This window comes from Phascolarctos cinereus, unplaced genomic scaffold (assembly GCF_003287225.1).
Source record: "Phascolarctos cinereus isolate Bilbo 61053 unplaced genomic scaffold, phaCin_HiC Scaffold_4;HRSCAF=312, whole genome shotgun sequence".
NCBI classification, from domain to species: Eukaryota; Metazoa; Chordata; class Mammalia; order Diprotodontia; family Phascolarctidae; genus Phascolarctos; species Phascolarctos cinereus.
In genome coordinates this window covers 213,543,076-213,555,298 of record NW_027555847.1, presented here as the reverse complement: position 1 = coordinate 213,555,298, position 12,223 = coordinate 213,543,076, and the positions used below count along the sequence as shown (strand labels likewise).

Here is a 12,223-nt window from a genome sequence, read left to right as displayed (position 1 = left end):
TAATGCTGGAGACTTCTGGCAAAACTATTCCTGCAACAGGAATGACACCAGGCCAAATAATGATCATGATATCCAATCAGAAACTATACTAAGTGCACAAAACTGCACAAAATATCATCCAGAAGTCCACGACTGGAGTTGGAAACCCAAAATAGGGACCCTGGAAGCTACCAGGATGGAAGGCTTAGAAGCTCTCAAATTAAGGCACCCAGGGTCCAGGAGTTCCAAGGTCTTTCTTTAAGCACTGTATCCTGAGAAACCAAAGAGGTCCCTGAAGAAAGATCTAGCAACTTTCAACAACATAGGTCTAACACCAGGAGATGGAGGACTGCCCAGGAGGAGGCAGACTCTGGCATAAGGCTTCTGTGCAGAAACTAAGACTGAAGGAATAAGTAACAACAAAAAATAGATCACTAAAAAATAAGAGGTTCAGTAATACCTAAAAATTCAATCTAGAAATTATATAAATATAAGCAGAGTCTTAAAGGACAAAAAGAATTTTTCACAAAGACCATATGAATACCTAGAAGCAATAAAGGAAGAGATGAAAAAAAGAATTAATAAAAGCTGTGGAGGAAAGAATTGAGAGGAAAATAAATAGTTTACAATAGAAAGTAGTAAACGTTACCCAAGTAATGGCTTCCCTGAAAATTGGAACAAAGAGAAATCAAAGACTATAAAAGAGCAAAATTATTAGAATGAGATCAAATGATTAGAAAATTAAAAGACACTATAAGGTACTTGTTTTCAAAAACATATAACTTGGTAAACAGACTGAAAAATAATTTAAGAAACATTAGACTCCCTGAAAATCACAATAAAAAAAAAAGACCAGGACACTTTATTCAAGAAATCACAAATAAAAACTGCCCAGATCTGTTACAATTAGAAGGCAAAGTCAAAATAGAAAGAAGCCTCTGAAAGAAGCTCTAAAAGGAAAACTCTTTGGAATTTTCATAGCCAAAATCCAGTGCTTCCACACAAAAAAATGGAAAATACTGCAATTAGCCAAAAAGAGTTCAAGTACCAAGGAACTGTAGTCAGGATCACCTAAGTGCAAGCTTCTAGTATAAACAAGAGGAGATCTTGGAAAACTATATTCCAACAGAAAAAAAATAGAAGCTTACTTAAGGCCAAACATAATTTATCCTGCAAAACTGAGTATAATCCAACTGGACAAAAAATAAAAACAAAAAAAAAACAACCTCAAACTCTTAGTGGAACAGAGGTCTTTCAAGCAATCCTGGTGGAAAAAAAAACAGATATAAGCAGGGAAACTGAAATGAAAACACAAGAGTTAAGAGAAACCTAGAAAGGTAATTTATTTGATCAGAAAAGAGCTTTACAATGAAGAGCAAACAATCTAATAGAGGGACAAGAAACAAGTTTCTATTCAAAACCTTAATGTCTTCAAAGGGTATTGAGGGAATTGAGACAGAAGACTTAGGTAAGCTAGTTCTGTTTTAGAGATAAGAAAGAAAAGGAAAGATAAAAGGAATATACCTAGCATGAATAAAGACAACAAAGTGAGTACAATGTACTATTTTATTTCCCATAATTGAGATGTCAGAAGAGTACGCAACAAACATGAAGGAGTAAGGGGGAGCAAATATCAGATGAATTTCTTTTCTGAACTGGATAAATAATAGGTTGAACATATTCACCCACACACATCCAATAGCACACAGAGTTTGGTACAGAAATGCATCAAACTCAAAAGGCAAATAACAAGGGATAAGGAGAAGTGGACTTAAGAGGGAGGTTAATAGCAGGAAGATTTCTGAAATGTTCAAAAACAAATTTCCTGATCCCAAAGGGGGCAAATTAAAAGGGACAAAAGAAAAGAATCACAAACTAAAGGAATGCCTGTCAATTGGGGAATTAAACAAATAATGGTATAAGAATATAATAGAATGTTATTGCATCACAGAAAAGGACAAAAAAAACCCCAGATGATTTCAGAGAATCTAAGAGTGAAGTGAGCAGAACCAAAACAATCTATATAATTACAACACTAAAGCAAAACAATTTTGAAAGACTTAAACACTATAAGATTAATGCAATGACTAACCAAATTTCCAGAAGACTTATGATGAACCATGTTATGCCCTCCCTCCTGACAGAGGCGATGGATTCAAGGCGCAGAACAGACACAATGTGGCCACTGTGTGGATTTGTTTTGCTTGACTATGCCTGTTATCTAGAAGATTTTTTTCTTTTTTCCTATTTTTATTTGGGCAGGTAATAATGATGTCAAAAAAAGAAGAAAAATGGAAGCAAGACATTGAAACTTTTTTTTAAATGCATAGAGTAATACTGAAGAAGTTCAGAAAGAGTCAAGTAGGACAGTTTTGAAAACTGAATTATGTTTTTTTTAACTAAGCAGTATAAAACCAAGATTGAGTTTCATATATAATGTTCATTTTTATGTGTGTTAAAGTTCAGAATAAAAAAATTTTAAAGAAAATAATGGAGACTTGAATCTTGATCTCAAAAGCAGACTGTATGTAATAACAAGCTAAAAATAAGTTAGCTAAGTTCAAAACTATTCAGAGAAAATCAGATATTGTTACTGACCACTCCTAGCAAAGCAACTATATACACATAATGAACAAAAGCATTTGGAACACAACTAATCTAAAACTTTGAGCATCAAGCTTTTAGGTTAGAGGTAGGTCTGCTGAGTTAAACAAAAAAGTCATGCTGATAAGGACACAATGTGCCATTTTGCATATATGTGTGTGTGTGTGTGTGTGTGTGTGTGTGTGTGTGTGTGTGTCTCTCTCTCTCTCTCTCTCTCTCTCTCTGTCTACACACACACACAGAGACACACACGGAACTAAGGAGCTGAAATCCTTCCTTTTTCTGGCCAAAACTGATTTAAAATGACAAAACAGAAAACTTTAACCCACATATTTATTCACTAAGAATACTGAGATTCCTTAAGATTTGCAGAGTTTGATTTTCCCCATATCAAATTAAAGAAAATAATTCTAAGGTATTTCTAAAAATATTTCACTTACCATCATCTGATCACAAAATTTATCATTAAAGGAGTTTGGGAAGAGCCTAGTGACAGAAGTAAGACGATTGACTACATTCAATGTCAAGCTTCGATAATCCCCTAACATCATCAATAAAGGCCTCATGTGTGTGTGAATCTGGTCAACTTCTATTGTAGCACCTTCCAAAAACTGTAAGAAAACAAAACATATAGACATAAACAAATGAAAACCAGAGATATGTGAAAAACAAATATAGTTTAAACCATTATAGAAGCTGTAGTGGTTTTAACTTAATATAATACACATTAACATATAGTAAAAGAAATGCAAATTACTCTAATATTGAAAAATGAGCTTTAGATTTTAGATAAATTGCTCCTTTGCATATTTCCAACTGCTATCTCTTAAAAAATAATGAAAGGACCTTAATTTTGATTTCAAGAACAAATCATACACACACACACACACACACACACACACACACACACGATTCTCAACTATGTGGGGAAAGCCATCAGCTAGAAGCTAATATAAAAACTGCAGTAATATTTTTAAGATAAAAAGCAAGTAACTATGCTATACTGAGCCTTTGCATAATAAAAAATGTTCACCAAAATGTACAGAAAGAAGGATTTAAAACAATACTTTTAAAATGTCACTAACCTTTCTCATGCATGCCTCCCCTGCCTCCTGAAGCTCATTATTTGTTGAGTTTAGTGCCTTGAAAAGTGCAGCAATGATTTTCTCCCTGGACTGAGGAAGGTAATTGCAGGCAGCAAGAGCATCTTAAAGATAGGGAAGAAGAAAATGTAATCAATACAATTTTTATTATTAACCTATGAAAGTAGGTCAACAATTTTCTTTGTCTAAAGGTTCCTAGTACTAGTACTCCTTTGTCATCCTAAAATTTTAAAATGGCTAAACCCAATCAAAGGCTTATGCCTTTGAGAAACACACAAACGTCCATTTACTGCATTATATAGAACAGAGTTCAGTCTCAAGAAACAAGCCAAGGTGCCTTCATTCACTTCATCACAACCTGGGTCCAGCAGCCAAGCAGCTCATTCCCCTAACCCAACAAATAGTCATAGAATGAAGTGGCCCACTTATTAGCCTGGAATCAATTAATCAGCCAATAATCATATATTAAGCATCTTCTATGTATCACATGCTAAGAGAAAAAAAAAGAAGCAATTCCTATAGATCTCTCTATATAAGTATATATGAAATAAATGCAAAATTTTGTTGTTTAAAAAAAAAAAGACTAGCAGCAAGCACTAGTTGCTATAGAGAAGAAACATGGAATTCATGAGGAGAAAATGAGGAGGCAATAAATTCCAGAGAGAGGGAAAAGTATGGACAAAGACAGAAAAGAAGAGAGAAGGAGTGAAGTGTGTAAGGAAATAGTTTGTCTGGACTATATAGGGAACAAAGACAAATGCTAGATATTAAAACACAATTTGTTGTATAAGTTGTATAAAGTTTTAAATGCCCAACAAAGTAGTTCACATCTGATTCTAGAAGGAATAAGGAACACCTGGATAGAAAAAGATGAAGGTGATCGGATCTTTGCTTGAGGAACATTACTTTGCAGCTGTTTAGGAGATGGAATGAAGTAGATAGATGGAGCAGAGGAGACTAGTTAAGAGGCTACACGTATGCAGGGTGAGATGTAATGAGGGCAAAGAATTAGGGTTGTGTCTGTGTTGTATAAACGAGAAATGTTATGAAGGCAGAAATGACAAAATGTGGCTATGTGAATGGCTGCGTCAAGTAAGGGAGAGTGAGGAAAGACAAAAAGCAATTCAAAGAGCCAGGCGCTGGGAAATCTTACATGAACTGCTACAAAGTAAAGTGAGCAGAACCAGAACATTGTCACACAGTAACAGCAATATTGTAACAATGATCAACTGTGGCAGACTCAACTAGCCTAATCAAGATGATGATCAAAGAAATTTCAAAGGACCTTTGATGAAAAAATGTTATCTACTTCCAGAGAACTGAAGATGATACATACTTTCTTTTACTTTCTTTTTCTTGGTTTTTTTTTTGTTTTCTTTTGCAACATGCCCAATATGGAAATGTTTTGCAAAACTTCACATGTATAATCAATACCATACTGCTCGCCTTCTAAAGGGGTGGAGGAGTATTGGGAGGGAGGGAAAGAATTTGGGACTCAAAATTTTAAAAAAGGTATGTTAAAATTTTTTTAAATGTCATTGGGAAACATCTAACAAAACAAAAATATATTAAAAAGAAAAAAAAAAGAAATAGTCCAGGTATGGGGGGATGAGGGCCTGCATCAAGATAGTGGCAGTGTTGGAGGTGAGAAGGGGGCATGTAAAAGAGATGTTACAACGATAAGATTGATAGGACTTGGCAACCTATGGGATATGGGAGAGTCAACAGGGTGAAAATACATTAACAGTCAAGGATCACACCTAGATTTTGAACATGAGGCTGGGAGGATAGTGGTGTTCTCAACAGTTATAAGGAAGTTAGGAAGAGGGATTTTAGACGGAAAGCATACTTAATTTAAGATGTTTATGGGACACTGAAGTTCAAGATGTCCAATAGGCAGTTAGATTGAGATTAGAGAAATTAGTCTGGAAGTAAATAGAGAGGTTAAGGCTAGATAAGTAAATTTAAGAATCATCAGCACAGAGGTGATAATTGAATCCATGTATTCTAATGAGATCATCAAGAAAAATAGTATAAAAAGAGAAGAGGGACTTGGACAGACAGAGCTGTGGGAGACACCCACAATTATTAGCAGGCTTGACCTGGATGAATATTTAGCAAAGGAGACAAATAAGCAGTCAGACAAGTAGGTAGAGAACCAGGAAAAAAGCAGTGTCATAAAAATCTAAAAAAGAATAGAGTTTCAAAGAAAAGAGAGGGACACAATATCAAAGGCTACAGAGAAGTCAAGAAAGACAAGGACTGAGAAAAGGCTATTAGACTGGGCAATTATGAGATCATTTAGAACTTTAAAGTGAGCAATTTCATCATGAGATCATCAAGAGTTAGCCATGACCAAACAACAGCTTGCTTTCTCTTCGTTACTTACTTAATGCTGCAATTCGTAAAGGTACAAGTGACGGAAGGCTTTTGTAACATGGTAGTTTCATTAAGATAACATCTTCAGCTTCACACAAATTCAACAGCTGAAAAATAAAGATAAAATATCAATTTATAATGGTGATCATAAGAAGACATTTATAATAGCCTTGCAAACAACTATATAAACCAGTCTTCTGGTTTATGTAGTTCACTTCAATAACACAGAACTACTTTCAAAATTAAATTTAAATCACTTGTCAGTTCAATCAAAAAGCAATTACTTTCAGGCAAATCAAAGACAAATTCCAAATAAAGGTATCAAAATATTTTTGCCATGCTTCTTCTAAGATAGAACAATCAAAGTCTCAACAAGCAGTTATCTCTGACACCGAAGTAAACTTACCAAGGAATATACAATATCATCTTTGCTAACATTATTCTCACTCCAGAGGAAAGGCCTCTCAATTCCCTCCTGCCTACCTATGTCCATCCATGCTTCTATTACCAGTTCAAGTTGTACCTACTACCAAAGTCTTCCTTGATAACTGGTGTGTAAACTGACCTAATTGATTACAACCTTCTTGAAATTTTTAGGGCTTAGATCTTCATCAGGTTTTGTGTCAGTCTGCAGTTTATTTTCTTATGAATGTCTTGTCTCTGAACCCCACAATATGTGGGTTTGTAAAATACCCTTTTCCAGGCCTGCCACATAATCAGAAACATGGTGTCATGCCAACATTCAAAGAGTCATGTCTAGTCAAAATCTTTAAACTTAACTATGGTTGTTTAGTCTGCTACTACATGCCAGTTTCTTTAAAAAAAAAAATTCAAACACACCATGAAATATAAAAAGTTCTCTACCTCTGCATAGAAAACCTTGTGTTCTACCACATTGAGATCCATTGTAAATAGTCTGGGCTGTAAAGTTGTACAAAATGTGTTTCCTTCCATTAGGCCAATCTGGGCGTTTGCAGGTTGATGTTTAAGTAAATGCTTTTTAGGTGGAACCATATCTTGAAGGACCTACAAAAAAAAAATACAAAGGAGAAAGTATAAATAACAAGTTAACATTTTGAAAGAAATAAATACTTAGGTTTAAAATGATCCTAAGTTTTGAATGAAACTAAAATCTAAAAATGTTTTATTAGAACAAATACGTTTTTCACCCAAATATATAGTTGAACACCTTCCTTCCCCTTCTGTTAAATTCTTAGTTTAAGTAAATATAGTTTCACCATCTTTTTAAAAGAACATCTACTTTGAATTCTGGTCTTCAAATCATGGACTACCTCTCTTACTTTGAGGCTACAAATTTACCAACTTATATCATCCCAGAAAACAATCTTTTCTACTTAGCATAGTTACCAATCCTAAGAAATCGGAAGATAGCAAAGGTGATACTAAGAAATCCATATGAGATTATAAATCAAAAATAGCATTTCAAATTGCTAAATTTCAAAATTAAACAGAAATAAGCTAGAAAATTTTTATGCATATTGCCCTGATTTCACTGAAAAACATCTTACCTCTTTATGAGGTTCCATAATCACTGTCACACTTTTTCCAGTAACCTGGGCCAGCACCTGAAGAGAATGCATAGCTTGTTTCCTTACAGTGGAATTTGGAGAGGTGACTTCTCGAACTAAATCATGTGTCACATGATGGAAAGACTTTTCCTGAGCTGACAGAATCTCTTCAGATTTGTCTTCATCTTTCAAAGGAGTTGCACATCTTATTAACAGCTGCTCCAAGGTTGTCTTTGCCATAGCAACTGCTCCATTGGAAACCTAAGAATTAATGAAGACACTGAATTAGAGAGATTTGACTTAAATAAGTATTACAGTCATCATATCTTGCTAAAAGAAAAACAATGTAAATAATTCTGCTAAGTACAAAACTAATTCATATTTGCTTTTGAACTTATCTGTGGAACACCAAAGTCTTTACTAAATAAAATGGTATCATTGAGGGCCATGACTTAAGACTGGCTATGTGAGTAAAACCACTTCACAACTTCAATAACAAAATTCTCTGGAATGGGATCCTGTTATGAGAGGTTCTTAAGTTTATGTATAAATTGTGTAGCTCAATACAGCATGTGATTAGCATATATAACCTCATCATTCTTCTGAGGCTATACTTTCTAAACACCTGCAGTTCTGAACACCATTGTTTTATCTATATGTAAGCTTATGAACCACTCTCTCGTAATTCAATTCAAATCTAACTCATAAAACATATATACATAGGCACCATGCTAAGTGCTAGAAACACAAAGGTAGAAAAATCACAGGACAAAATTCATTACAAAGGGGAATTTATCGACTGGAAAATGGCTGAACAAATTGTAGAAAAGAGGTGGTGCCAGCAGTAAGATATAGGAAGACCAGTTAGGGGACTCACTACAACAGGTGAAAGAAAAGGGGATATGGGACAACCACTATGTGGAGTGTAATAAGAAATATGAGGGATTTAAATAAAAGATCTCCAAGGCAAAGTTGAGAGTAGAGTTGAGGTTAGACAGCACAATTTGTAGTCAGGAATCAAAGTTTCATGACTTTGTCTAGCAGCTGATTCAGAGGAGGAATGCTCAAGGAGAAAGCAAAGTTACGTATGGTTACAGTTTAGCTTAGCAGCACAGGAACTGATTGGGGAATCAAGGAAGCAAAAGACTTAAAAGTAAAGCAAAGGCCAATGTCTAATTTGCTGACCATAAGGACAGAGTAGTAGAGGAGGCCAGAAAAGAGTTAATAGGAATAGCAGGGGGAAAATAAAAGCTGAAGGATCAGAATAAGGAAAAAAAACAAGGTTGGAGAGAAGTAAGGGAGTAAGATAGCAAAAGGACAGAAGACAGGATTTCCAAGGCAACATATTGGACATGGAACAGTTTCGGGTTATGATAAGGTCTAAGGTATGAGTATTCTAATAGGTGGATGATACTGAATGGAAATAAAAATGTGAGGAGCTCAGGAATTAAAAAAATGATGGTGGCAGTAGAATATAAACTGATGGGAAGTGACTTTATTTTTACCTTTGTGTCCCTAGTGCTTACCATGTGAGTAAGTGCTTAATGAAGGTTTGTAAAACTGAACTGGAAGGACTCTATTTTTATATTCTTATCCATTCCCTTAAGCCTAGGCTTATACAAATATTTAGTCTTTATGAATTCTATTACGTTTAAATCCAGTGGTCTTCATATTCCTTTATTTACTAACAGTTACAGTCTCATCAACACTGCCTTTCACTTGAGGACTTTGAACCATGAAACATCCAAGTAATGGTGCTTGGCAAATCAGACACAATTTTTATTCAACTAAATCTATCTATCTATGTATCTATTCAACTACAATTTCCTAACAACCAGCAGAGTAAATTTTCTGCTCTGCTGTCTTCATAAAAGGTAAAGAACACTGTTCTCAAGGCAGCATATTGGTTTTGGGGAAAAACAACTGTACTTTTGATTTTTAAAATATCTTGACAATCATACCACACCAATTGGTAAAAGCTGCAAGAAGCTGACTATTAAAACTAAAAGAAATCTCTATGAACCAAAATTACTGAATTATCTGAACAGTACACTAATACTATAGAGTAATCAGTTACTATATAAAAATCAAAAGTACAAGTTGAAATCATCCATACATTAAATACCTCTCCAGTCAGATCCATCATCACAAAAAGGAGTGCTTTAAGGAAAGTCTGTTGGTTCTGGAGGACCCATATGAGAGGCAGTCGTTCCATGAGGAATTTAATAGACACCACACCCCCTAGTTTTGCATACCAAGCTTGTTCATAACAGCAAGCACACAAACGTTCCACGATGTAAGAAAAGAGTGGGAGCTGACAAGCCTGCAAAGAGAAAACACCACAAATAAATGCTCTGTGTGAGTATGCCAAATAGCAGATATTCAATGTCTTTACGAATGCACAGAAATCAGAAGTAGAATAAATTTCACCAATAAATAGCACACTTACCCTTTCCTTTGAGCCCAGGATGATACTTGCTACATCAAATATCACAGCTAGAGCTACCTCCCCAATTTTACAGAGTTCCTTCTCCTCATATGCCATGCAAATGGCTATTGCATCAATAAGCACCAAAGGATCCATTCCCTTTGACCCATTTTCCTCACTGTGAAACATGGCTGTGCTTGGTTGACTTCCCACCTGATAGCACTGCAGCAGAAAAGGACCTAAAGTAATGTTGTAAGGAGGAGCAGAGAACAGAGATAAATAATTATGGATTTTTTAAAAATCAAAGTGACCAAAAATAAAAACCAACAGAATTCTACTGCTTTTACATTAACAGACATCTACATGGCACTTTCCACACTTTTAATCCCGTTAGAGCTTCTGAAAAAACACAGGAAGAAGATCCTACATACATTTTTAAATTCCATATGAAGAAGCTGAGACATAGCAATGTTAAGGGATTTTGTTTCAGTCACATAGCTAGCAAGAATCAAAGACAGAATTAGAACTTGGGTCTTGCTGCCTACCAGCAGCACTCTCTCATGCTACTACCTCCCTTTTACTTGTCTAAGTGTCTCTCATGAGGCTGAAAACTCTACAGCTCTGAAGTTATGGAGTCATGAGTATTCAATACTGGCACCCTCAAGTGTAATTCCTTTAAAATGTATAACAAAAATGACATAAAAATCATGTGTTTTAACTGTTTTTCACTATAAAGCACTTTATCATTTCACATTTGTATCATTTCAATCAAAGCTAAATTACATTTTTAATAATAATTCTTAAATGGCCATTGAAAGACAGTAGCTACAAAAATTTTAAGAGCTACTTTACAAAAATGACTAATTTCTATATTTGGGTCTTTTCTGTCACACACACAAAACTTATCACTATCATAGAGAGCATCATATTCAGTTGTGGTGGACACCAACACTTACTAGACAAGCACTAAAAACAGCCGATATCAAGTGCCTCCAACGTACTTAGCATGGTGCCAGGCGGTACTGCGAAGGATTTTTTTTTTACCAAACCTGTGATTTCTTCAGTGAAAACAACTCCTAAGAAAGCACTTCCTTTACCAACACAGACTGGCACTTTCTCTACAACCTGTTGCCAAGAGCACTGAAAGAATAACTTGCCTGGCCATCATACAGCCAGTACATACCAGAATCAGGAAATGGAATTCAAGTATTCCTGACCGACTTCCAGGCCAGCTCTCTATTATCTCTGCCAATGGTGTCAAACACAAATAGCAAAGGCACCACAAAAAGGTACATAAGGATCCCTGCAAGCCACATGTTAACTTAGAAAACCACAGACATTGTATTGTATTTTTATTTTGTTGAATTTTTCCTGATTACATTTAACTCTCATTCTAGCCACCCTGTGTTGACACCTATGCCATAATGAGCCTCACTGTAGGGCAGGAATTCCCAACCTGTGGTAAATACATCACCCAGCAGTTAAGGTAAAATGTCAAGGAGACCCAAGGAAACATTGGTAAATAAGTATATTATCCTACTGGAATATTCCAAAAAGTGGGAGTGTTAATGAAAAATTGTTATGTACCAAACAAAATTTTCTGTATAAAAAATTAAGCCATTTTATTTCCTACATATACACGCATGGCAAATGCTATAATTTATGACCTTTCATCTTGACTGGGGGTATGGGAAGGTTTACCGTAAGCCTCACTGTAGGGAATAAGTATGCAATCTAATTGTGGAGATCAGGTTAATGTAAATGAAACAATTGTGTGGTACTAAATACATCTGTAGAAGAGTTTACAAAGGAAGAAATCATTTATATGGGTTTGTCGAACTAAAATTAAGCCTTTTAGGATAGACAAATTTGTACTGGTATGGAAAGGGTGTAGACACCAGATAGGACAGGAACAAAGATAATAAGGCAAGAATGAGTATTGTATTCTCAGGGAATGGTGAGAAGATTAGCCCTGCACACAAGCAGACGCTATAACTGGTGAGGGTTGGTCAATAAGGAGGTACCTCTGAGATACTTGAGTGTATTAATGTCATACTTAAAAAGAAACAGACAACAAATAAGCAAGTGTTCATGCTTTATCAATGCTCTCACAATTATTCAACTAGTTTATACAAGCAACCAGATCCAATGGAGGCTCTTCAGAATGGGAAAGGAGCAGGGGGCTAGGAGTGGGGGAGGGT

General features: G+C 35.3%; 1 protein-coding gene across 1 annotated transcript in view; it reads right to left on the bottom strand.

Moving 5' to 3' along the window:
• The window catches only part of TRRAP (transformation/transcription domain associated protein), a 170,470-nt gene that overhangs the window by 120,945 nt on the left and 37,302 nt on the right, over positions 1-12,223 (bottom strand). The window contains 7 exon segments of the mRNA XM_078152903.1: positions 3,024-3,194; positions 3,669-3,790; positions 6,076-6,172; positions 6,930-7,091; positions 7,595-7,855; positions 9,720-9,917; positions 10,044-10,261. Of these exon segments, the coding sequence (XP_078009029.1) occupies positions 3,024-3,194; positions 3,669-3,790; positions 6,076-6,172; positions 6,930-7,091; positions 7,595-7,855; positions 9,720-9,917; positions 10,044-10,261 (1,229 nt within the window).